General features: G+C 38.5%; 2 protein-coding genes across 2 annotated transcripts; both read right to left on the minus strand.

Moving 5' to 3' along the window:
• Positions 1–1,721: 1,721 nt before the first annotated feature.
• Positions 1,722–12,160, minus strand: perp (p53 apoptosis effector related to pmp22). The gene is made up of 3 exons (XM_069692977.1): positions 11,757–12,160; positions 5,098–5,235; positions 1,722–2,413 (listed from the first exon to the last, which is right to left on the minus strand). The coding sequence occupies exons 1-3, from the start codon at positions 11,959–11,961 to the stop codon at positions 2,202–2,204; spliced, it is 555 nt and encodes a 184-aa protein (XP_069549078.1). The 5' UTR covers positions 11,962–12,160; the 3' UTR covers positions 1,722–2,201.
• A 3,187-nt stretch (positions 12,161–15,347) lies between these two features.
• LOC138617709 (transmembrane protein 26-like) lies at positions 15,348–22,540 on the minus strand. Its single transcript, XM_069692924.1, has 6 exons — positions 22,247–22,540; positions 21,066–21,162; positions 20,706–20,795; positions 17,635–17,843; positions 17,387–17,466; positions 15,348–15,779 (listed from the first exon to the last, which is right to left on the minus strand). The coding sequence occupies exons 1-6, from the start codon at positions 22,450–22,452 to the stop codon at positions 15,484–15,486; spliced, it is 978 nt and encodes a 325-aa protein (XP_069549025.1). The 5' UTR covers positions 22,453–22,540; the 3' UTR covers positions 15,348–15,483.
• Between the last annotated feature and the right edge of the window lie 542 nt (positions 22,541–23,082).

Genomic DNA, 23,082 nt, shown 5'->3' on the forward strand with positions numbered 1-23,082 from the left:
GGAACATTATTTGCAGGCGGATCACAATGGAAGTTAATGTTTCACCTCAATAGCATTGCAATCAACAATTCAAAGTTTCATATAGATTTGATTCACATACAATATTAAAGTAAATTACAGGTGTTTGTGTGTTTATTTTTAAGTTTTCCGCCATTTTGTTAGGACAAACTTGGAGCAATGTGAAGTTTTATGAAACATTTGGAAAACTGTATAGCACTATATGCACACAAGTAATGAAAATGACAGTTTCCACTTTCTCCAGCTTGTGTTCCTCTCAAACAAAAACACAATGGGTGCATTGTAAAAAATAGTCAGAAAATATAACCGCTTCAAAAAAAGGAAGTCTTTATTGCATAAAAATACACAGACTACCAAAGATAATTCAAACTACAGCAGAACAGAAAAAGCTGGGAGATTTCCAATGAGACATTCCCTATAGTACAGTATTCATCCATACAGTAACGAATCGTGTTTTTAAAAGCTGATGGTGTTATGAATGTAGATTCATGCCCATATAAGTAAAAGCATGTTTTAACATCTCCTCGAGACATGCAGCTTCCTCAGTGGCCTGAATCCGTCCTGATCACCAATTAAAACTTCCACCAGATGAAATAAATTTACAGCAGTTATTTAGGCAGAAATTTGTTACATAATCAACCTGAAGGACTCCAGGTTAGATGTTAAAAGTTGTGGATTTGGCCACTGATCCATGATGCATTATCACACCTTTGTTCTCATCCCGCAGTTATAAATCATTTCTTTCATTTAATTAAATAAAATAACTTGGTTGGACAGTGTGAGTCAGTAAATCCAGACTGACCAATTGGAGAGAACATTCAACAACACAACACTGAAGAAGCTAAGGCACAAGTTTTACACACAGTAAATCAGAGAGTCGTACACCTTAGTCTCAGTGTCTCATCAAACCAGGGAATGGTTCACCAAAGTGGCTTTATCAGAACTGGAAAATACAATGTTTGGCCATCTGTCTGTGAATGAAAGAAATTTGTTAACTCGGGTGAAAAATTTATCTCTCTCTGAATTCACTCTAAATGTACGTACTCTGGGGCAACGAGTTGTGGAAAACACATTGAGCTTCCAAATTTCTGTTTGTTCCCTTTAAACCCAAATTATGACATCATTATTAAACAAGGCAGCTCACATGAATTTGGATCATTTAAAATTTTTTGCAATATTTCTCTACAAGCTCTAAAATAAATCCCAAAACATCTTTTTATTTAAGAAATGGAAGAAATTCAGCCCTCAAGATGATTTCTGACTAAGACTGTGTTTTTAGATTAATTACCAGGCTCAATGTAAATTCCTCTACTTTACTTCCTGTTCAGTGACAGAAAAGCAACAGTTGCGACCAAGTCAGAATTCAAGCACCTCTTCTTCATCATTATCATATCATGTCAACACCGCTCGCCTACTCCTGAAATATGTTATTAATAATGTCCACGACACATCCAAAGACAGCACAACAAACTCCCACAGTGAAAACCCCCTTTGGTTATAAGTAAATAAGAATACAAAGCCAGACAGCAGAAAAGAAAAACGTATGTAAACTACATTTCTATACGGTTTCTATACTGATTACATTCAGTTTCTGAGTCCAGGCCTTTGCTTCCATCTTACCTTATGCACAGCAAAAGTACAGAATAAAAAGACACTCCTTAAAGAACAGAGAAAAAAATTATAACACACAGGACAAAACCAGCTGATGGTGATGATTTATTTTGCATCCTCTGCAAAAATTTGAGTCTGGATAGCTCATCTACTTAGATTTTAGGAGCTCTGACATGAATCAGGTAAAAGCTAAGCTTTACGATTAGTTACCTTCTTTAAGTTAAGTGCACTTGGGTGATCTTGCATTGAGAATTACAGTTAAAAAGTACAGATACATTGAGGAATATGTTTCATGTGAAAAAACACCATGGTAAAAAACATTTTTTGAAGATGCTGACTGATCTAAAATAGAGGTCTGTACATTAAAGCAGATGCCACATCCAATCACAATCCACTTCCTGTAAGAATCACTTCTTTCTTTTAACTTCATCCTTCAATGGTGGAGGAGAGGCTTTCCGTTGCTGATCTTTGGTGAAATGGTACAGTGTAAAAATTTTCAATGGCCAGCACAGACCCAGCCCAGAGTGAAAAGAGGAAATGGCTGCAATCGGGTGGGTGTGCAGGTTTTGTCTTTAGGAGGAGGAGTAGATGTATTTGATCTTTGCATTATCGTTCAGCTCGTCCTCATACTGTGGCAGGCAGCAGAAGAGGATGGCGCAGCCCAAGCTGAGGATGGTGGCGCCCCAACCGAACCCATAGGCCCAGGTGTAGGAATACTCGCCCTCGAAGATGAGCTCGTTGAATTTGACGGGGTAGATGATCAGAGCGATGATCTGGAGAATCACTACAGAGAGGGACAGACGATAATGGTTTGGTGCACAGGTTTGAATAGTTTGACAGTGCCATTGAGACGTATACCGATTAAACAACCTCATAACTGTCGTCAGAACTTGTTTGAATAATCCTAAACTGTCATTGGTGTTCAAAATAACCTAATATCACCTTCTCCAAACCAGAGAGAAGAGCAGCACAGATAGGAAATCTCTCAGGAAATCACCAAAACCTTTCTCACTTTGGCAGAAAAGTCTCATGTTCATGAAGAAATGTATTCCTCACAGTCAGTCTGATTAAGAAACCAGTTTTCCAGGGAACTCAAAGTTACAACAACAAGAAAATGAAAACTTCTCCTTCTACTTATTATTGAACATTGAAAAACAGAAGGTTTTTGAATGTTGTTGTTTATTTATTCAAATAAATACATATGTGATGCTATATGCTAACAACTGCTAAATGTCTTGATGTTTAATGCATTAAATGATATGGTGAGGTATACAATGTGATCATAATAACCTATCAATATATCTAATAATTTATTTCTGACTCTAATTTTATAATTTGGTTAAAAGAAGATCAAATTTGATGTATTGAACCTTCTGTTACGACAGAACAAGAGACCAACTCTAAATTGTATGTCAGATTGGTCAGATAACGTATCAATGCAAACTGAGCTGCAGCAAGAGAAGGAACAATATTCTCAAAAACCAGTTAAAGTTAAAGTTTAAACCCACTAACAACAAAAAAGACTCAACTCTAAGATTGACAAACAAAGTTTCAAAAACCACAAGAGAAACAAAGAAACTGAACGACGACATTACTGAGTCAGTCATGAAGCCAGTTGGGAGAACAAACTGCACTGACACTAACAGCAGGGTGTGGAAAATACCTTCACAAGAGTGTGTCAGAGTTACATCAACATATCAACATCTGTGAGAAAGAGGTGAGCCATCAGTTCTGGCACTGATGGCTGTCTGTCAAAGTCAGAGGTGTAACTCCAGTTTGCTCCTTGGTGCACTTTCCTGTTAATTATCCTGTTTCTTTCTGCTCTTAAGAAAAAGCAGGGCAGGCAGTGAATAACTGGATCTTTTCACTTCAGCTCAACACAAACTCTCACGTCAATTACAAGGGCAGGTTTCAGTGTCAGAAACACGCCGATAATTTGTGAATTTTGCTTTATAAACTGAGTAACAGGATCATATTGACTTTGTTTTGTAACCATTTTGCTGTGAATACTTCACATTACTGCTCCCTGCTTTCCAATACATAACACATGGTTGAGATGACGGAGTGCTTTTTCCTGCCCTAGAGGCTACCATCGCTTTAGTTCATATCCGTATGGTATGAAAAGCACATTGTACAGACTTATCAAGATGCCCAAGAGAGGTATCCATCCCCGAAAATATTATGGTTTGGTTTTGACACCAGAAGTTTGAAGGATTTGTGGCAAACAGCAGTGACGCACTAATCAGGCTCTGCCAGAATATTACTCAAAGCTTCAGTTTTCTTCACAGTGATTATAGTCTGGACACAATGCTCGTATTGAATTAAAACAGGGGGAAATGATGTTAAGGGGCTGAGAAGGAAACTGTGAATATACCTACGAATTTTCAGAGATCAAAAAAAGAAATAAGTTTACTTATAATCTATACATTTTTTTCTCATCTTTGAATTTTTTCCAAGACTGACTGATACACGAGTCATTAGCAACACCTTTTCAGAAATAGTGTGAAGCAAGCTCAAATGAAGTGAAACTCCTTCCGGCATATTTCAAGTGTCTGGCTCTGTCCCATGTTCTCTGACTCGCCATGGGGTGAGTCAGTCTGTAACAGACTAAACCACCAGTTCCCACAGAGATGTTAAATCAGAGAAGAACACATTCAGCTCTACTTTCCCCACTCCCTTTCTGTCCTGGTACTCCTATTTAACGTCAAACAGCTCATCGTCTTCACCCTTTTTTTTCAAAAGGATGCCGAAACTAGAATTTTTTTTTTAGCATCTACTTTCACTATGTACCCTTATACAGACCTTCGTCTCTCTGCCTGACCCTAATGTCTCATTCCCTCTCAGTCTGTAGACACCCCTCCTCACACATTCCCAGAACAACAAAGCCTAATTCATCGGTGAGGTGTTAGTAAGCTTTAAAGTCGTAATTTGTCAGCTGTATCAGTACTTTTTTTTCAGATAAGGCATGACACAAAATTACACTCGGTGTAGTTGTATTAAATCAAAAGATTAAGGGCATGATAGTTTCAGACTGATGTAAACTTATGGTACTGATATCTGGGAGGTTTGGAGGAAGCAGGTTTGGGAACATTATGCACTGTAAGAGCAGAGGCGTGTTCGTCATCAGTTTTACGTCATTTTATTTATTGCTGAGTGTTGCTCTTATTGTAGTAGTAAGAGCTACTTACATTTTCTAACATAGGCACCTAGTCTGCTTTATTCTTCTCAAAAGCAGAAACTGATTTATTTGTTTGTTTTATTGACAGCTGCCATGTTCTCCTGTCTCTGCTTTAAACATTTCTAAATAATTGACATGTGTTAGTATTCATACTCATGGAAACTGGGTGTCTCTGTGCCTACTTGTGTATGTGTGTGTGTGTGTGTGTGTGTGTGTGTGTGTGTGTGTGTGTGTGTGTGTGTGTGTGTGTGTGTGTGTGTGTGTGTGTGTGTGTGTGTGTGTGTACTTACCGACGAGGATCAACAGTCCACCTGTGAAGATCATCAGACCGATGTTGACAGTACACATAGCCAAAATGGAGACGATGAAGGCGACGATAAGGATGAGGAGGCCGATGATCATTAGAGCAGCCACTGCCTGGGCCCAAGCTGGAGTCCAACAGAAACAAATAAATTAGTGTAATGCACACAAACAGAAATGGAAACATGAGAAGTCATAACTTTGAAATAGGAATTTCATTTATCTCGTGATGACCTTTGGGTCTTTGTGAGCTTTTCAAGGCCAGTGGATAAACTCTACAAAACTAAGTGGTCAATCTTAAAATTAATGTTACGTCATGTATGTCCTGAAACAATACAGATGTCATACACTACAGGGAAACGACTTTGATAAACTTTGAACTGCAGAAAAAAAGTGCAGAACTCCTACGATGGGGGAACACAACCTCCCAATTTTTCAAAATGTTTCCTCAGTTTTTTAATTTCAGGTTTGTTTTTTGGCAAAAGTCTGAAAAAACTGGCGACAAACTCATCCGAGTCACCTACAGTTATTACCACATCCTCAAAGTAATGAGCAGCAGAAAGTGCTGCAGTGAACTGACTGCTGTGGAGACTTTTCTTTGCTCTGCGTTTCACCTGCCAGGCTACAGATGGATCAACCCGAGTGGGTTTTAAGAAAAATGTACTCAAGCCAATTTTGTCTTTGGATGATATTTGTATTTATAGAATATAACATCCTAAAAGGACACAGGAAATAACCATCTGACAATACATCAGTTGTCTTTGTGGTAAAGATTTAAATACCATGTGATATCATAGACCACATCAGGTATTTATAAAGGGTACTAAAGATAATTTTAGGATCCGTGCTTTATTAATGCAGTTGTGTTTTTCTTTCCCAAACCAGCCCCCTTGTGGAGAAGCACATAAATTAAAGCAGAAACTGCTTATATAATATTTTACAAATGACTAATCTATAACATTTGTCCGCAAATAATTGATTTTTGCTGACCAGTATGTCGTTTTTAGGTGAATTTAGTTATGGAGTTCTTCATAGCTTAGTTGCTGGAAATAAAGGAGTCGTTTGTCATTTAATGTCTACATGGTCTTTAGTCATTGTTGACGCTTTCTCACCAGTTACGAGTCACAACATGAACTCATGGCAGAACAATTTACAATGATGAGGTTCAAACTGACATCAAGAGACAGGGTGAGAAACAGTTGACTTGTTTCACACCCACCACACCTTTAAAAACTTTTCACTTCTCTGCCACTCTGCAGACATGGCCTCTATAATTATAGGGAACATGGAGCAGAAATACAGTCATGTAACACGCGTGACGCACTTCCCCAGTTTTCAATTTTTATGATGGAAAGTGTATAAAATGCTTGACAGATAAAATGCTCAGATTTTCCTATGTTGCTCAGTAAATATGTACATTAAAAAAAAAAACAACAACAACATTGTATTGAATGTCTCCATCTGCTAGTGGGCCATCATGTTAAGAGTAGATATGATCGTATGTTAAGCCTGAAGGTTGAATTTCACACAAAGACTAACGCAGGTAATCCTCACATTAATCTATATCTCAAAACTACAGCCAAGCGCTCTGTGTGGAGTTTCAACAGTCACACCCAATTGGCTGATACCGGATCAGTCCACAACCTAAATTATTCACACCTGTGTGTGTTTAGGCAATGCCCAACCTACCTCCCAGATGCATTTCTTTCATCACATACACATCAGACTAATTTGACTGGTTCAATCTTATCTCATGATGATAATAATGCTGACTTATTTTCAAGCTCATCAACACACACAGTTCCTCTTTACTCAACGCAGGGCTCCTGTCAGTCTGAACGAATTCCGACTGATCTTCAACACAATACACTTATTATTAGTGCACTTTCAAAGTATTTCTGTAGGACAGAGAATTTTATCCAGAGGTCAAGAAGCAAATCTCTGAAAATTCAAACTAGTGAAACAAAAGGCAACACATTCAAGAAGTGTTGCTGTTTCAAGACTTTTTTGTATTACTAACAACAAAGATGCAGGGAATAAACCACCCGCACATCGTCATGGTATCATTGTTTCTCTTAATTCTATGTATGAAGAATTAGATGATCACATATACAACAAAAAAAAATAGGGCATTAGTCCGGCAACAGAGCAGATAAATGATTGGTACACACCTGTTAAAAACATTCATATAATGGAAGAAATCAGCTTGCTGCACATAATAATCATATAAGAACACTGAAGATGATACAGTGATATTTCATCATCTTCACTGTGGTGAATTTTAAATTGCTAAAGATCCAGTAGAAATTCAGTATCCTAAAAACTATGCAGAAGTGATTTGTAATGCAATTACAGTGTTTGAATGCCTTCTACACACTTATATTTACACTTTGCTGATGACCTCTGGGTCATTTTTCACATTAAAATGTGCATATTAATGTGCAAAACAAAGAAAGGAATTAATTCCACAATCTCCATTTATATTTAATTTCTTAAAAGTTCTTCTTACATTTTGCTCAAATATTGCTATTTCCTACTAACTGTTCGCTCTCAGGCTCTGGAGTGTGTTCCATTTGTGTTAAAAGTGTGCTTCACCTTAGCATCGTTTCATTTTGAGTGCTTGCTTCAGTTTTTAGCCTGGAAGGGTTCGGTATCTAACGCACATTAAGATGTGACCACTGGAACTGCCGATCACTCTGACTTCATGCCATCCAGCTGTTCCACATCTGTTCATTATTACCACACACATCCAGGAATCTGTTTTTATCTGCAGATTTACTAAAAGGCTCCCAAGGAACTCGACAAATATAAACTCACGCTGACTCTCCCACAGCCTCGGCCCTGAAAAACCAGGGAGACGTTTCTAAACCTTCAGATCTGGTCTTACAGTCAAGGATAATATTCATCAAACCTTTTGGAAGAGGGCTTTCAAGCACGCAGCAGAGATCAACTCGACACCCTGCACTTTCCCTGGAAAGAATTTTAATGCGACACCTGCCCAACCAGCAACTGTAGTGCTCGAAAACACAGTGAACACAGCTTTATTTCATACGGGAAGTTTTCAAGTGAAACATTTTTAATCTTTTATTAAAGTTTTAGCTCAGTGAGTGAGTGATGATATTAAGAGGGCAGCATGGATAAAATCCAGAGCGCAGAGTAACAGTTACTTGATAAATTAATGGACAGCAAATTATCTCACAACTACTTTCATACTCGATCAATTGTTTCAAGTCACATTTCAATAGATTGACAGTAACATGAATATTTTGGGATTAAAGAATGATGGTTGGACAAAATATGGAATCTGAAGAAATCTGAAGACGCCACTTTGAGCTCTGGGAAATTACACTGAGCATTTTTGTGACAACCAATTGAGAAATCAACTAGCAGATTAACAGATAAAGAGAATGATGGGTGGTTACAGTCCCAGTAGTTTTATATTGAAATGTTGATATGGTACATTTTCAGAAGACTATCTGAAAGCTGATTATGAATAAATTACACAGACTGGAATTTCTTTCTGTTTTTTTTTTTTTTTGCTAATCCAATAAAGGAAAATTAAATCTCTTTCCATTTATAAGATTGCCTTAACTGAACTAACATACTCCAAAAGATTAGAGGGCTTCATAAATTTCATTGTTTCAGAATATCGTCATCTCATGAACACGAAAACATGTCTGTTCCTGTTGGTCACAGGAAGGCTGCAGTTTGAGGGAATACAGTCTTCCCGTCAACACATGGGAGCGGCTGAAACACGCCGTTTGGTCCTTTTCCAAGTCACAAACATCTTCCACACACACACACACACACACACACACACACACACCATCTGTGCTGCGGAGGAACTGCAGGGCAGAAATGTACCGTGCATCCAGCCAGAAGTCTTCTGGAAGCTGTGTTTGTCTTTTGTTTTACTACCTCAGTCCTGCTGAGAGTAAAGCAGCACTGGACAAAACAGCAGCAGAGAGCAGTTCAACCGAAAAACAAATCTACTTGGTCTAAAACTTCAAATGAGGACAGGAAATGTCTGCAAAATACTGTTAACAGCAACTTGTATTATCAGCCCTCATAGCGGGTCTATGATGCTGACTTATTGACAGTCACATTTATTAGAACTAAATAAAAACACGAGTGTTAAATCAATAATTAGTTCTCACCAATAATTGTTTGTGATAGGACTCTCTGCTGCTGCTGTGAAAGAGCCAATCGAAATCGAAGCCAGGGCTGCAGCTAACGATTATTTTCATCCTAACAGACAATTATTTTCTCATTTAACTAACTTACTGCTCGTATATGTCCCCGTGTGTTTGTTTTGGCTTAATATTGTTTGAATTTATTTTATTTATCTTTGATGACTTAAAAGTTTGAAGTCTTTCAGATTTTCAGATTTGTTTTATCTCTGTTTGAGGTTGTGCAGCAATTTGATCAACTTTTGTTGTATTGAAATGTGCTATATAAATAAAACTGACTTGACTTAAATAATAAGTTCATGTAAATTCAAAACTATAGTAAAAAAAAAAAAAAAAAAAGCCAATCACAGTTTATTAGAAATTGATTTCTTCAAATGCTTTGTTTCACAGCCCAAAAATAACATTCATGATATAAAACGATAGACGATGATAGAAAATCTTGACGGGAAAAGGACTGGAACTAAAAAAAAAAAACGGATTTTCTTGAGGTTGGTATTCGAGATTCGTTTTCAGGTGTCGTGAAAACATAAAACATTGCAAAGTTCCTTGAAGTCATTAACACAAACCTTGAAGCACTTTCTGTCAGGAATAATGAGTCTAATCAAAGACTCGACACTATAAACCAGAAATATGTAACGGTGATAAAAGTGCGTTTTGTGCAGAGATGGGCAACATGCTTTCAGCTATAGTGAGCCCACAACAAGTGAAAGTATTGATAACTAATAATACTTTTTGCAGATCCCAACATGGACCTGCATGCCTTTAGCTGAGTGAGGCGCCTCCCATAGAGTTGCATAAGAGCAACAATGTTGTCTTTGTTGGTGACTGAGGGTGTGAGATAACAAAATCCAACCTGAGTAGGAGAGAGAGAGCGAAGTGACGTCTGCTCTGCTCTGCTCACAGCTATTGTTAAACACACTTCCTGTGAGTTATGTGAGGAAAAGCTCATAAACAGTTTGTCTAGAAATACATAACTGTTCAAACCTGCTTCTCATTTGCTTTTTAGGAAGGTAGGTCAAAAACGATGTAAAATGTGCCCAAGGTGTTCCGTTTTTGTCAACGCTTGCCAGCGGCACATCGAGTCAAACATACCACACTGTGAGAGCAGCTGGACAGGAATGAGTTTTTCTTAAAGTTTGAAGCCACTTTTGAGCTCTGTTGCTCCGCTGACTCCCTTACAAGAAACCCACAAAGCTCAGATATTTCATCTGTTGGCAGTGATAGAAGTGGTTGTTGTAATAAAAGCAGTGCTGTAAATGTGCAGCACCGGTGTTAGCAGCGTAATGCATCAGTAGTTTTTGGAGGAGCCTGAAAATCCACAAACAGAGCGGCGGGGATGGATATATGACTGGAGCGATTCTTCAAATGTCTGCTCCAGGAGATTTTATCCAGCATGTATTTGAATCAGTGTGGTATGACACTGGCCTGCAGCTCATATTTAATCACTATTTATATTCAAATCAGAATTAAAAAAAAGAACATTTACTGGCAGCAGAAGGTTACAGATCATTTAAATATCTACAAGGAGACTTTTAAAGTTTTGAAGTGAATCTATAGCAACAAAGTATTTTCAAATTACGACATTATTAAAATAACAACGCTGTGAATTGTCTTTAGATAGATAGATAGATAGATAGATAGATAGATAGATAGATAGATAGATAGATAGATAGATAGATAGATAGATAGATAGATAGAAAGAAAGAAACAGGGCTAAGAACTGAAGAATTACTAAGAAATCAACCTATAAATAAAAAGATTAATACAATAAAAAGTGACAACAAGAAAACAAATCGGCTCATTATTAAACACAGTTCCTTTAGTTCTTTAAGAACTTAAATAAAGGCTGAGATTATATAATTTGAAGGTACAGACAGGTGTCAATCTTCGATCTTTACTTTCTTTCCCGTCTTTCACTTTTACTCACTGCTCAGTGGATCATATCAAGTATTCTCGGTTTGGAATTGGCTTCTTTCCATTTTTCATTAGTTTTCATTTATTAGTTTTCGCCTTGTTGGAACCACTGATATTGTGGGTCTCTGTAAACATGCTCTCGGCCTTTACAAACAAACTTGAGGATAAATATTCCTCCTAGCAGGGAGTATTTAAAGTTAACAGGGAGAGGAGGCTGTCGGGGCTTCTTTAACACCACCTGCACGAAGCCTGCCCCCTTTCTGCTCCATCTGCGCGGGCTGTGGACAATGAAAACAAAAGTGGAGACTAAAGTTCATTCCGCCTGACTGACTGGGAGTGCCGTAGGCCTCCCTCCTCCCCCTCAGACTAGACTTTTTGGTTATCACAGGTCGACAGTCTCAAGTTACAGTATGTGAATGTTGAATTTTTGCACCACAGACACCGGATCAGCTCATGTTATTAAACACCGCCATTCACCTTGGTGTTGTTATTTTTGGAACAACCTAACCTATGATGTTTACTGTGTGTCGTCAGGTGAAACTTACAGTTTTCCATGAGCGATTTGCACTCCCAGTTGTCATTCCTGCCCCGGCAATGGTCCCACATGCTGGCGTAGTCGGACTTGGCGTCCTTGTCCTCGACCCATCCCGACGTGGCGGCGATGGCGATAATGTCGAAAATAATGGCGAAGAGCAGCAGCAGGGGCACGATCCATTTGCACCGAGGGTAGGCGATCCCGCAGCGGAACATGACCGATGATCAGAGTGTGTACAGCGGGGCAGAGAGAAGGACAAGCAGCGGGCAGAGAGTTGTTGTCCGTCCGGCGGTGTGAGTTGGTGCGAGTTGGTGTCTTGTGCGTCTTAGCGCAGAGAGAGTGACAGTAGGGTGACGTGCGGATACCAGATAAAAGCTTCAGCCCCACCCGAGAATGCAACGCAGCCGTCAACCTGGTTTGGGACCTGAAGGGCAGGGCTTGTTTGGTTATAAAAGCTGGAACAGGCCCAGCCCCAATCAATGTGTCATATTACAAAGAATAAACAGACAAGGGTCTACGAGTCCTGACCAGCACGAATTATTTTTCAAACGTAAAGTTGTAGTTTTGATGTCACAACAGGTAGTTAGGCTGTGAGGAGGTGGGTGGTAAGAGGCAAGGTAGAAAAGGAGTTAGAAAAGCCAGAGATGGCAAAAATGATGCAGTATATGAAGCTGCCACTAGATGGCAGCCCAGCTCACTCCGACAACCAAGAAAACATACAGTTAAAGGCAAAAAAAACACAATGATTGATTTTATTTGCCCTGTATTGTTCCTTCTCTTTATATATAGGCCTAAATATATATGCATATACATACATATTTATACACATATATGCTATACATACACGGAAAAACATGTATAATGTTTTATGTTTTTTTTCTTGCATTATAGGACATTTAGTTTTAAGTTATTAGTTTTACTGCAAGTGCAATAACTGTATGTACTGTAGCTGCTAAAACTTTTATCAGAAGACACAAAATGCTTGACAAAGTGCAATTTTGTGTTGATTATTATTACTTTTTCAAATATTGTTGTCACTTGTGTTAGGCTATATTTGAACACTGATGATTCATCCGTCCGTCCGTCCATCCGTCCGTCCGTCCACCCACCCATCCTATTCTTCCATATCTGTATATATATATATCTATCTTGCTGCTGTGGCACTGGGATCAATAAAGTTTCTCTTATCTTATTAAAGAACTGTTAAAACATTTCCAATGCTGATGCCTCCATGGAGAGAATGCTATGAGAGCCAATGAGAGGTTTGATTAGTATGAAAATCATGCAGTCAGGTGTGAGACTGGGCTGCCAACCACTATCATCAAAACAGACAAATGTGAAAAAATGTCTTATTAGAAAAATAGTCTATTTCTCCAGTGAAATTACAAAGACCACCAGAGTCTATGATAAGGAACAAGGAGTTCTGGCTGCTCCTACTTTATATAGTTGCTTGTTTTGAGGATGAGCATGCTGTGCATCAAAATCTTGTTCAATATCTCTCACTGTGATCATCATACAGATTTAATGAAGAGTTAGAACAAGAACAAGATGATTCTGTCAGTCAATGAGAAAGGTGAATATTTTAATAACCTTAAAGTAAAATAATAGGGATGAATAAGGTGAGAAACTAACACAGTGTTACTGTTGTTATAATAAAATCCACATGCAAACAGATTTTCTACAGAATCACAATACATTATTAACTTAAATGTCATCTTGTTTTGCTGCTTACATCAGTACACCTGTCAAACAGTGTGAGTGTGATGAGGTTCCGATTTGAGTTTTGATACTGGTGACTCCTTTTTGACAGACTCAGCAGAGAGAAGGCGAAACTGACGCTCTGACAGTGAATAACAAAACGAGTCTCATGACAGTTTGACAGCAGTGATTTCACTGGGAGCTGAAAACCCTTCAACCCTCAAATGAAACCAATTCTGATGCAATATTACAAACAAAAACTGTATGATGAGTCTGTCACCGCTTCAGTGTCACAAAGCTGTCCTAAGACGACATCAGCAAAGTGTTACTACACTGACGTCCACGGAGGGGAGACAGCACTCTGTTTGTGGGTATTACATTGGCTATACAAAACTATTCAAATCGCACAAAGGTATTTAGGTTTTAAGATGGATTTTGAGTTACACATTGAGAGCAGCTGTTACTAGAAGGTGAGCAATGCAACCTGCTCAAAGAATATATTCTTTGACTCAGAAATATAAAGAGAAAGATATCAAAGCAAACATGCAAAGAGGACAAGTTCAAATTTCCTATTGGAGCACATTAGCAGTGATACAAGTCAAATAAATGTAATGACATATGCCTCAGAGCATCCATCATTAAGTACTGATGTCCATCTTCAAAACACTGCTTCTGTAAAAACAAATCATGTTTCAGGAACATATTTTTTAAGTAACAAGTAATTATAATGAAGAGGAGGTGCATTAGCATATGATACAGTTTATAAAACAAGATAATAAAAAAAATTGACACTTTACAGGATATGATATTTGGTGACCTTTGGGTTAAAAATTTAAAAAAGATAACAATAAAAACAACAAATAATTTTGGTTTATTGACAAGTTAAACTGCCCAGTTTGTGCTGAGGTTGTAAACATCGTCACATAAAACAGGGATGATACTGATTCATTGGCAGTATAACGCCTACAAAAGCTGAGATTTTATGTCACACACAATTCAAATGGAGCTCATTACCTGAGTAAAGTTTTATGTGGGTTGAGTTATAGACACTGCAGATATTCAAGTTCATTTCTAGCACGTCACAAAGTAACAATAATCAAAGTAACCATCAGGATTGAATCATTTTCAGATAACAAATAAACATATTTTTGACCTGTTAAAAGCATCTTTCACTTTTTGTAAAGAGTCGTCATCTAAGAGGGACGAAATAACATCTCTCCAATGGTTTTCCAATGATGCGATAGTTGTTTTTTTTTACACATCCAACTCCTACAAAATAGGATAGTTTTATCAGTTTAAACTTCCTGCCCGGGTTTCCACAGGAAAATTGCTCCATCTCAATCTCAGCGTCTGTCGGCACTTCACAGCCTCTGTGTCATCCACTATATCTGTTTGCCTCTCTTCCTGTTCCTGCTGCCCTCACTTCCTCTCAGCCAGACATCATGCATCATCACGGCTACAAATCTGACAAACTCTTATCTAATCAGGAGCCTGGCTTCAGTTACTGTACAGCAGGCACGACTCTGACAAGCAGAGGTCATGCTGTGAAACTTCTTTAATGTAACTGTATGGTGCTATTGTGCAGTATTGGTTTACACAAGATCATATCAGGGTATTCTTTCACTTGGACCCCCACAACCTTTTCCTGTTTGGCTCTGCTTCCTTCTCTCTGCTCTTTGTCACACCAGTTTGTCACTATATAATCCAACGAGTACATATAAGTACTACAATCCATTTAGCTGAGTCGACAGAGGTTCAGAGAAATGTCAGTGAAGTGAAGTAAGAGCTCTGAAATGAGTTGGATGTGAACTTGGCAACTTCATCCTTTTGCAAGTGTAAGAAAATGACTGCTCATAGTTTTCTGCTTCTAATCATTCACAACTAACTGATTCCAGACAGAAGAAAACAAAAATTTAACATTTCCCTTTATTCCTGCTCCAACTGCAGTTTCCACCACTTTACTATAAGTGTAAACCGTTGATTGTAATGTCCCTCCATCTCCTAGATTCCCCTCGACTGCCGTAGTGTACTCATTGAAGTCACGGGACATCACTGCCCCTCACAGAGCTGCGACCGGCGGTTCTGAAGTCCTGGCATATGATGACCAATCTGTAAAAGTTCAGTATGACCACCAGGAAGTTCTTGATGGCAAAGAAAACGAGCATCTGGTGGAAGACGTCGAAGTGGGTCATGACGGTGAGCCTGACCACCAGAAAAGGCCCGTCCTGGATCAACAAGGCCTCCACGATGCTCCATATGTCAGTGCTGTGTTTAGTCAAGAAGGAGGGCTCCTGGATGCCCGCATCAACATCACTGTTGGGTTTGGAGTTCACAACTATTCCATAGAAGGAGACAAGAATACAAAAACAGTTGAATGAAACGCTCATTGAGGAAGTTATGGGAGTCTGTTAGGTTAGGTTAGGTTAGGTTAGGTTAGGTTAGGTTAGGTTAGGTTAGGTTAGGTTAGGTTAGGTTAGGTTAGGTTAGGTTAGGTTAGGTTAGGTTAGGTTAGGTTAGGTTAGGTTAGGTAGTGGACATTTTTTCCACAGTTGCGCAGTTTTTCTTGCTATTTTTTACTGGACTGGTCGGCATTTTTTTAAGAAATACATTATGTTGTAAAGGAAAAGCTGTAATTAACCAGTTCAATCCCCGAACATGAAAGCAAAGACAAAAGAACAACCAGTTGTATCCATGCATCCAACTGAATTTTTCAGCCGGTTCTCATAACTACATTTCTTATTTTTAGCTCCTAAAATATCGTTTTAGTTGAGTGCAGTTTATCTGACATCTGCATCTACAGACAAACTATGAATGAACATTTGGGGACACAAGGTTCATTTAGTGGCTGTTTTGGGCCTTTCAATCACATCACATGATCGTCATCAGCAAATGTTCAAGGTCAAGAATCATCCTCAGATTTTCAAACGCAAATTCTTATAATGATCGACGGAAAAATTAAAGGTTTCAACTTTTAAGGATAACTGGACAAATTTAATCAGCTGATGAAGATCATTGGATGTGATCGAAAGCTCCAAAAAGAGCTACTAAATGGACCGTTTGGTGAGATCAACTGCTGTTTCCACAGTCAAGACAACTGTAAGCCTCAGATGCATGAACATGTTGCATCTGTATGTTGACACTTCGTGTGTTTACAAGGGCTTCAAACATGGCCGCACACTCGCAAAAAGACACACCCACACAAATGGACACTGTTCACACTGACCGAGCACTCTGCATTCAAGGTAAGTGCACTAAATGTTCTGTGACGGTAAAGATAAACATAAGAGTATCATTAGTAAGATCCATTCATAAATTATATGGTGGGGTTATGAATTATTGAGACCATTAATGGGGTTTATCTGTTCTGGGAACAAAGTTTTTCTGTTCTTCTTCTTTCTTTACACCCTGTCCTTTGTTCTCTCAGACTTCAAAAAGCGGGTTTATATTCTTCTCTGTGCTCAGTGTAACAAGTTTCAGGCAACAACATCTGCTTGTTGGGCTTTGCCTGATAATGTCCTCCTCTTATCAGCCACGGTGAGAAATGGAGACTTTGTTCAACTTGAATTTCAAACCCTGAATTCCCCTCAAAAGACCATCAGCATGTATAAGAAAAAAAAATTAAAAAATCCATAAGTGGGTTGTATAGTACATATTTCTGTTGTAGCAATATGTTTTTAACAGTCTGAAAGTAGGGACATGTCTGTGTCTGTGTTTATGTTCTTTGGGGAAGTGGAAACAAATTTGGGGTTAATTATTTCCCACCGCAAGAGATAGTGCTGATCTGCATTTCTTTGTTTACTCAGGCTTAGACTTTACTAATGTTTTGATAAGTTTTAAACTGCTTGTTTAGATTGTCCCACTCTGGGGCCGTGGTATAAACCTCTGCTGTAACGGCTTAATAAGCAGCAAAGTTAATGATTTACTGCACAAACACACACTGACCGGCCAGATGGAGGGGGAACTGCAGCATGCTCCAGGTCCATACAGCCAAAATGATGTAGACCAGCTCAGGACTGTTGTCTCTGCAAAAGATCACATTGGAAATATAGAAAGTCTTCAGAGTTTTGGGGGTTATTTCAGTTAAAATATTGTGACAATTTCAACACATTTCTATACCTTTGTTTGTATTTAATGTATGAAAACTATGAAGAATATTCATAACAGAACGAGGAACACGATTAGCCACCCACTTGACATCTGACAGCGTCTCACTAGTGAATTCGAGGATGTCTGCTGCCGTGCCAACGAAAATTAAGAGAAGCTGAGACAGCTCATCTCTTGTGACACCGCCTCCCAAGGGGAGGAGCCACTTCCCCACGATGAGGAGGATGAGCAGGATCTGATGAAGAGCCAGGATCCAGTCATTGGAGCAGACAGCTGTCAACACCTGGTTAATATTCTGGAAAAGGAAAAGAGACCGAGCGATATTTCTTGACAACTAAACAGGTTTTCTGGGAGTCATCATGTTATCCCTTAATTTACAGCTGCCTCTGAGCTCATACAGACTATAGGTAAATATTATCGTTGCATTACTCAGTCTCTCAGTACTTTTCCAACTTCCCTGCAGTGTCAGTGGCTAAATCTTTTAAAGACACACAAACAAACATACACTCAGCAATCACTTTATGAGGACCACCTGTGCAATCTAATGCAAACAAATACAACCGTTCTGCTCCTCATTAATGGTAATACATGGACAAAAGTTTCAGAACAAATCATTATATTATTCAGTCCAGCACACCACCCACTGTGACCTCAATAGAAAAAAGGATCACCTTTTCATGTTAACAAAAACAGAAAATTAATAAAGCTTCATAAAAGTAGAATTTGTGGCAGAACTGTTGAATTTGATTGAATTCGATTGCACAGGTGTTAAAAAAAAAATTTGCTCGGTGGGTTTATAGTTTTATTTCTTTAAATAAAGGCTTATTCATTTCCTATAGTATCTGGACAATGTAGTTTTTGGCAAACAACACTGAAAGTACATCTGTAATTTGTTCAGGACTTTCTTCGAAGACAGATTTGGTGCACTCAAAAGCAGCAGGAAGGTCAGCGTGGGACTGACTCAAAATAAATAACAATGTCCGCATTCCTCAGAAAATGTCACCAAGTGCAACGATGTGATTAACAGATGTGTTTTTAATAGTTTTTGTACAACAATGGAGGTTATAAGTCATGTTAGGATTTGACAACACTGACTAAACCTTCCTCACATCACTTCACTGTTTCTTTTTTATTTTAATGGAATTTGTTGACAAAAAGGAAAATGCAGCATATCACCAGACTTATCCTTCAGTGAGTTCATTGTGTTGCACAACTTGACCATTGCTTTTATGAGTGAAAAACAGAGACGTGTTGGGGCATGCAGCCAGCTTTAGGAAGTGTGCTGACCAAACCTTGTATTTGTAATTCCCCTGGGTTAAATGGATGGCGTGGTGGTTTAACTGGTTTTGATATAAATGACCTTAAATGCTCTCCTCTCACTGCTATTAGACACACTGCTTTTCTGCTTCTTGTGTTTATAATTATTTTCAGAAATACTCTTTTTTGATCAATCTAAACTGAACTTTTCATCCTTATTCTATCACTTATTTTTTTGCTTTGGTTATGAAAATAATGAAGCAGAGATTGTAGCTTATTTTAATTGTATTCTTGGTTCTCTAATAAGTGTTAGGTTATTAAGTCATAATGTTTTACGATTTTCAGTGGAAGTTTCCGCCCTCTCTTTTTTATGACTTCCTATATGGATATGCATACCATTAGCATAGGTTTATTGCTAGGTCTGCCTCACGTCACCTGGAGCAAAACAAAACAACAGTTTCTTCATGATTTAAGTGCTGCTTTTGATAGTGATTACCATAGTATTTTGAATCTGAATACCTTTGTACAAAAAAATATTACTATAAATGAAAAATAAAAAACATTGTCAACCATATATCATTCTGATAACAACACAGAAACCACAGTTTAGCACTCTTCACCACATTGTTCTTGACTTCACATTAGGGTTCATAAAAAGAGAAGGATGCTGCTTTTTGAAGATATCGGTGAAAGAAATTTGTGCTAAAAACTATGTTTCAGTGTGATAGTGTTTAATTTTTGGGGGAAAATTGCAGGTGAACTGCATTATTGAGATTATTTTGCCAATTTCTTTTCAGATTAATGACTCTTTGTATGTGTTTACAACGAAACAAAAAAACAAAATCTAAATCAAGCAAATGCCATAGGTGGAAAAAAAAAAAGTTTTTGTATTGTTTGAAACACAACAGTCTGCAAAATTAAAGTTTGCTCCCATGCAGATGTTCTTCTGAGACATATCAAGCACACTGCTCCTCATCAGCTGACCAGGTTAGTTATGAAATACTTTAAATACTGAACCATATATTGTGTTGAATCCAAACTGCAGTGTAAGTGGTTTCCAAGAAATACATCATAAAATATTCATCAATCATTTTAAAGAAGACTGGAAAGATTTCCATGTTAAAGAAGCAGCCAGGCAGGAGTTAGATTATTTTAGCATAAAGACTGGACGCAGAGGAAGACAGTTAGCATAACTCATCTCATACGAATCCACAAATCCATTCAATTAATTGGAGATAAGGTTTATCTGAATTTAAGGAGCAGTACCACACCTCAAACACTCCACTTCCGGCCATGTGCCTACAAATAGCTGCCTATCTGGCACATCTGTCTGCTACTGATGTATGTGCGCTGCTCCCGTTGTTCGTGACTCACCCACCCACCCTCCCTCTCGTCCTCCTATTTTTCTATTCCCTCCGTGATTCGTATAAGTACCTTGGAGATCTGCAAGGCCCGAGAGCCGCAGTGGATTCTCAGCTGAGCCTTCCCCAAACCGCATGTCTTGCTCAGCTCCAACGCATACCACCGTACCATAATCCATAAATTATGTTCATACCCAATCGAGGTCTTTGCTAGTTAATGCCTAGAAAATCTGAAGAGTTAAATGGCCATGTGTTTCTTATTGGGTATTTTGTGCTCGACTGTTTCTTGGCTGGGTGCAGTGGGTTCCTGAAATGTGCAACAAGAGTTGTGCGTTTGCAAATTTGTGCCATTCTGTTGTGGTTTGAGCTCTTGGTTGATTTCACTTCCCTACATACAGCAATGAAATACATCATGTAAAAAAAAAAAAATCACCTGTCTCAGTCCTGTTCATGTCAGGGTTTTGCAGACAGATCACACGAGAATATGTTCTGCTATAGGCAAGTGAGGGGAAGTACATTTTTCATTCTATCACTCTTACCTTCAGGTAATGCTGGTACGTGATATTTCCCACAGTCTTGTTCGGAGTTATCACCCCGAACACATTCCTCCAGGAGTCAAGCTTTTTGCACTGAAAACAGTTGAAAGAAGCTTTTACAGACTGAGTTTCACAGGATACTTGTACTTTTTACTTTGTACTCTACACATTTGATTAAAAAGACAATGCAGTATTTAATGAAACTGATAAATGAATGTTGAAATGCAGGTTTATATGCAAAGAGCTGGAGTTCTGCAACCTTCCCACACATCAACATATTTCATTAGATTACATGTTTGGAAATCATGCGAGCTGCTGTTTCAAGCGGTGACAGTGAGTATTTTCGTTTCTGGCATGGAGCACCTCGGGGCCGATGGCTTTGTTCTGCTGGTGGTGGAGCTCCAGGATCCAGATGGAGGGAATGATACTGATGAGAAACAAGAAGATCGGAGGAGAAAACCTGCAAGACAACCAGCAGCACTTCATCAGCACAGTTGCAAACTGATGTAAGACAAACCATTTATCAATGAATAATACACCATGTAGAACTGATTTGATGAAACTGTTTCCACCTCTATCAAGAAAATATATCAGGCTCCAGTCACTCAGATGCAAAGATTTCCTGCAGTTCTTTGTTTTTCTGATACTGAATAACATTTTTAAAGGGTGGAAGTAATTACTAGTTGCAGTCCTAAAGCAATTCCACTTTGCTCTCTGTTCACTTCCTCGAGCTCCCACACGAGCCACTGTTTCTTTTAAGGCTTGATCATGAAGCTGCAATGATTGATTATTTTTTGGGGAACATTTTTAATGACGAGATGCTAAACTTCCCTGATTCACGCCTCTTAAATATCAATATTTTCTGCTTCCTTTAGTTTTCTTTGATAAAGAACTGGAAATCTTTTGGTCACGGAATGCTGGTCAGAATAAAACAAAACATTTTAGTTTGTGCCTTTTGTGAAACACTGGTCAACATTTTCTTCAATTATATAACACTTTAGCTAATGAAAACAATCATTATTTGCAGCCCTAGTGAATAATCACACAGGATATGATAAAAATCTTTTGCACATCTCTGAGCAGGGAGAAGGCAATAGATGGGTGGTTGCTTCTCTTTAGATCACATACTGCATTGCACTAGATTAATATTATGTCAAATAAAATAGAAAGTTTAACAGATAACTTATATATTAAGAAAATTAAATACAGAGTATTGTTTACTAATTAAGTTCATACATGGAGTAAGGCTATTTGGGGAGGCTCAGTTCCTGCAATCAGAGTCAGGGCTTACTAACAACATTTAACAATAGCAGCAAAGGGCCAAGCAGGATGTGGGGATCTCAGGGAGGGGGGGAGAGGTTAAAGTCGGATGACAAAAGCTTAATTAATCATGCATTATACTGTGCGTCGAATAAGCAAAGAAAATCTCTGCAAACCAGAGCGTTGGAATTAGTTTTACACAAAAATGAGCAGCTCAGGGGCAATGAGCAACCAAATGCATCCTCAGGGATAATATAATTACAATATTGGGCTACAAGTTTTACCATTTGTAATCCTTTCCATTCCGTCTCTTCAGTGTTATGATCATTTCAGCAACAAGCGGCAGCAGGAGGAAAGTGAGGAACCAGTAACTGTAATCCTCCTTGTCCAGGTTGCTCTTCACCCATGTCACCCTCCAGACTCCTGTCAGGGAAACCAGGATGAATAGCGCTCTGGTGATGATCGCACACAGAAACTTCAGCAGGCTCATCCCGCCGGCTGCTGCTGGCTGCAGGTCGGGTTTGGACACCGTGGCTGGCCAGTTATTCCTGAGTGTTCAGACTCCAGACCTCCGTGAAAGCTGCACCCACAGCGACACAGTTGGATCTAGTTTTTTGAACAAAGTCCCCAAAGTTTAAGCTCCGCCCATCAATTTTTTTCTCTCCTAACTCTGACGGGGGAACCAAAAAAAAATGGAGAGTTACGGACTCTGTGGACTGCAGTTAAATACAGAGCAAGCTGTCTGAAAGAGTTAATTCAGAATGGTTTAACGATTTATGGATGACATCTTGACTTGATCACAAAATGTACAGGAGAGGGCAGCATCACATCGTCCAGAGCAGCAACATAAGAGCACATCCTCTGCTGTTTTCATTCCTGGAGACTATAAATTACTTCCTCGAGCTGAACATGAACCACAAGGCTGCACATTAACTTATTTCTCTCAGTGAAATTACATGAAGCTAGTGCTGAAGAAGTATTTAGGTCATTTAAATGTCAATACCACAAGATTAAAAAAAAAAAAAGTCCTTATCAGCAAAATGTGCTTAAATTATCAAACACACACTGTATAAGTGTAATTACAAGTGCTTTAAACTTATATTTTAGCATGGTACTAAAT

The sequence above is a fragment of the Brachyistius frenatus genome, unplaced genomic scaffold (assembly GCF_029030835.1).
Source record: "Brachyistius frenatus isolate BFR_SWC_R1_liver_20210118 unplaced genomic scaffold, ASM2903083v1 Contig_13, whole genome shotgun sequence".
Classification (NCBI taxonomy): Eukaryota; Metazoa; Chordata; class Actinopteri; family Embiotocidae; genus Brachyistius; species Brachyistius frenatus.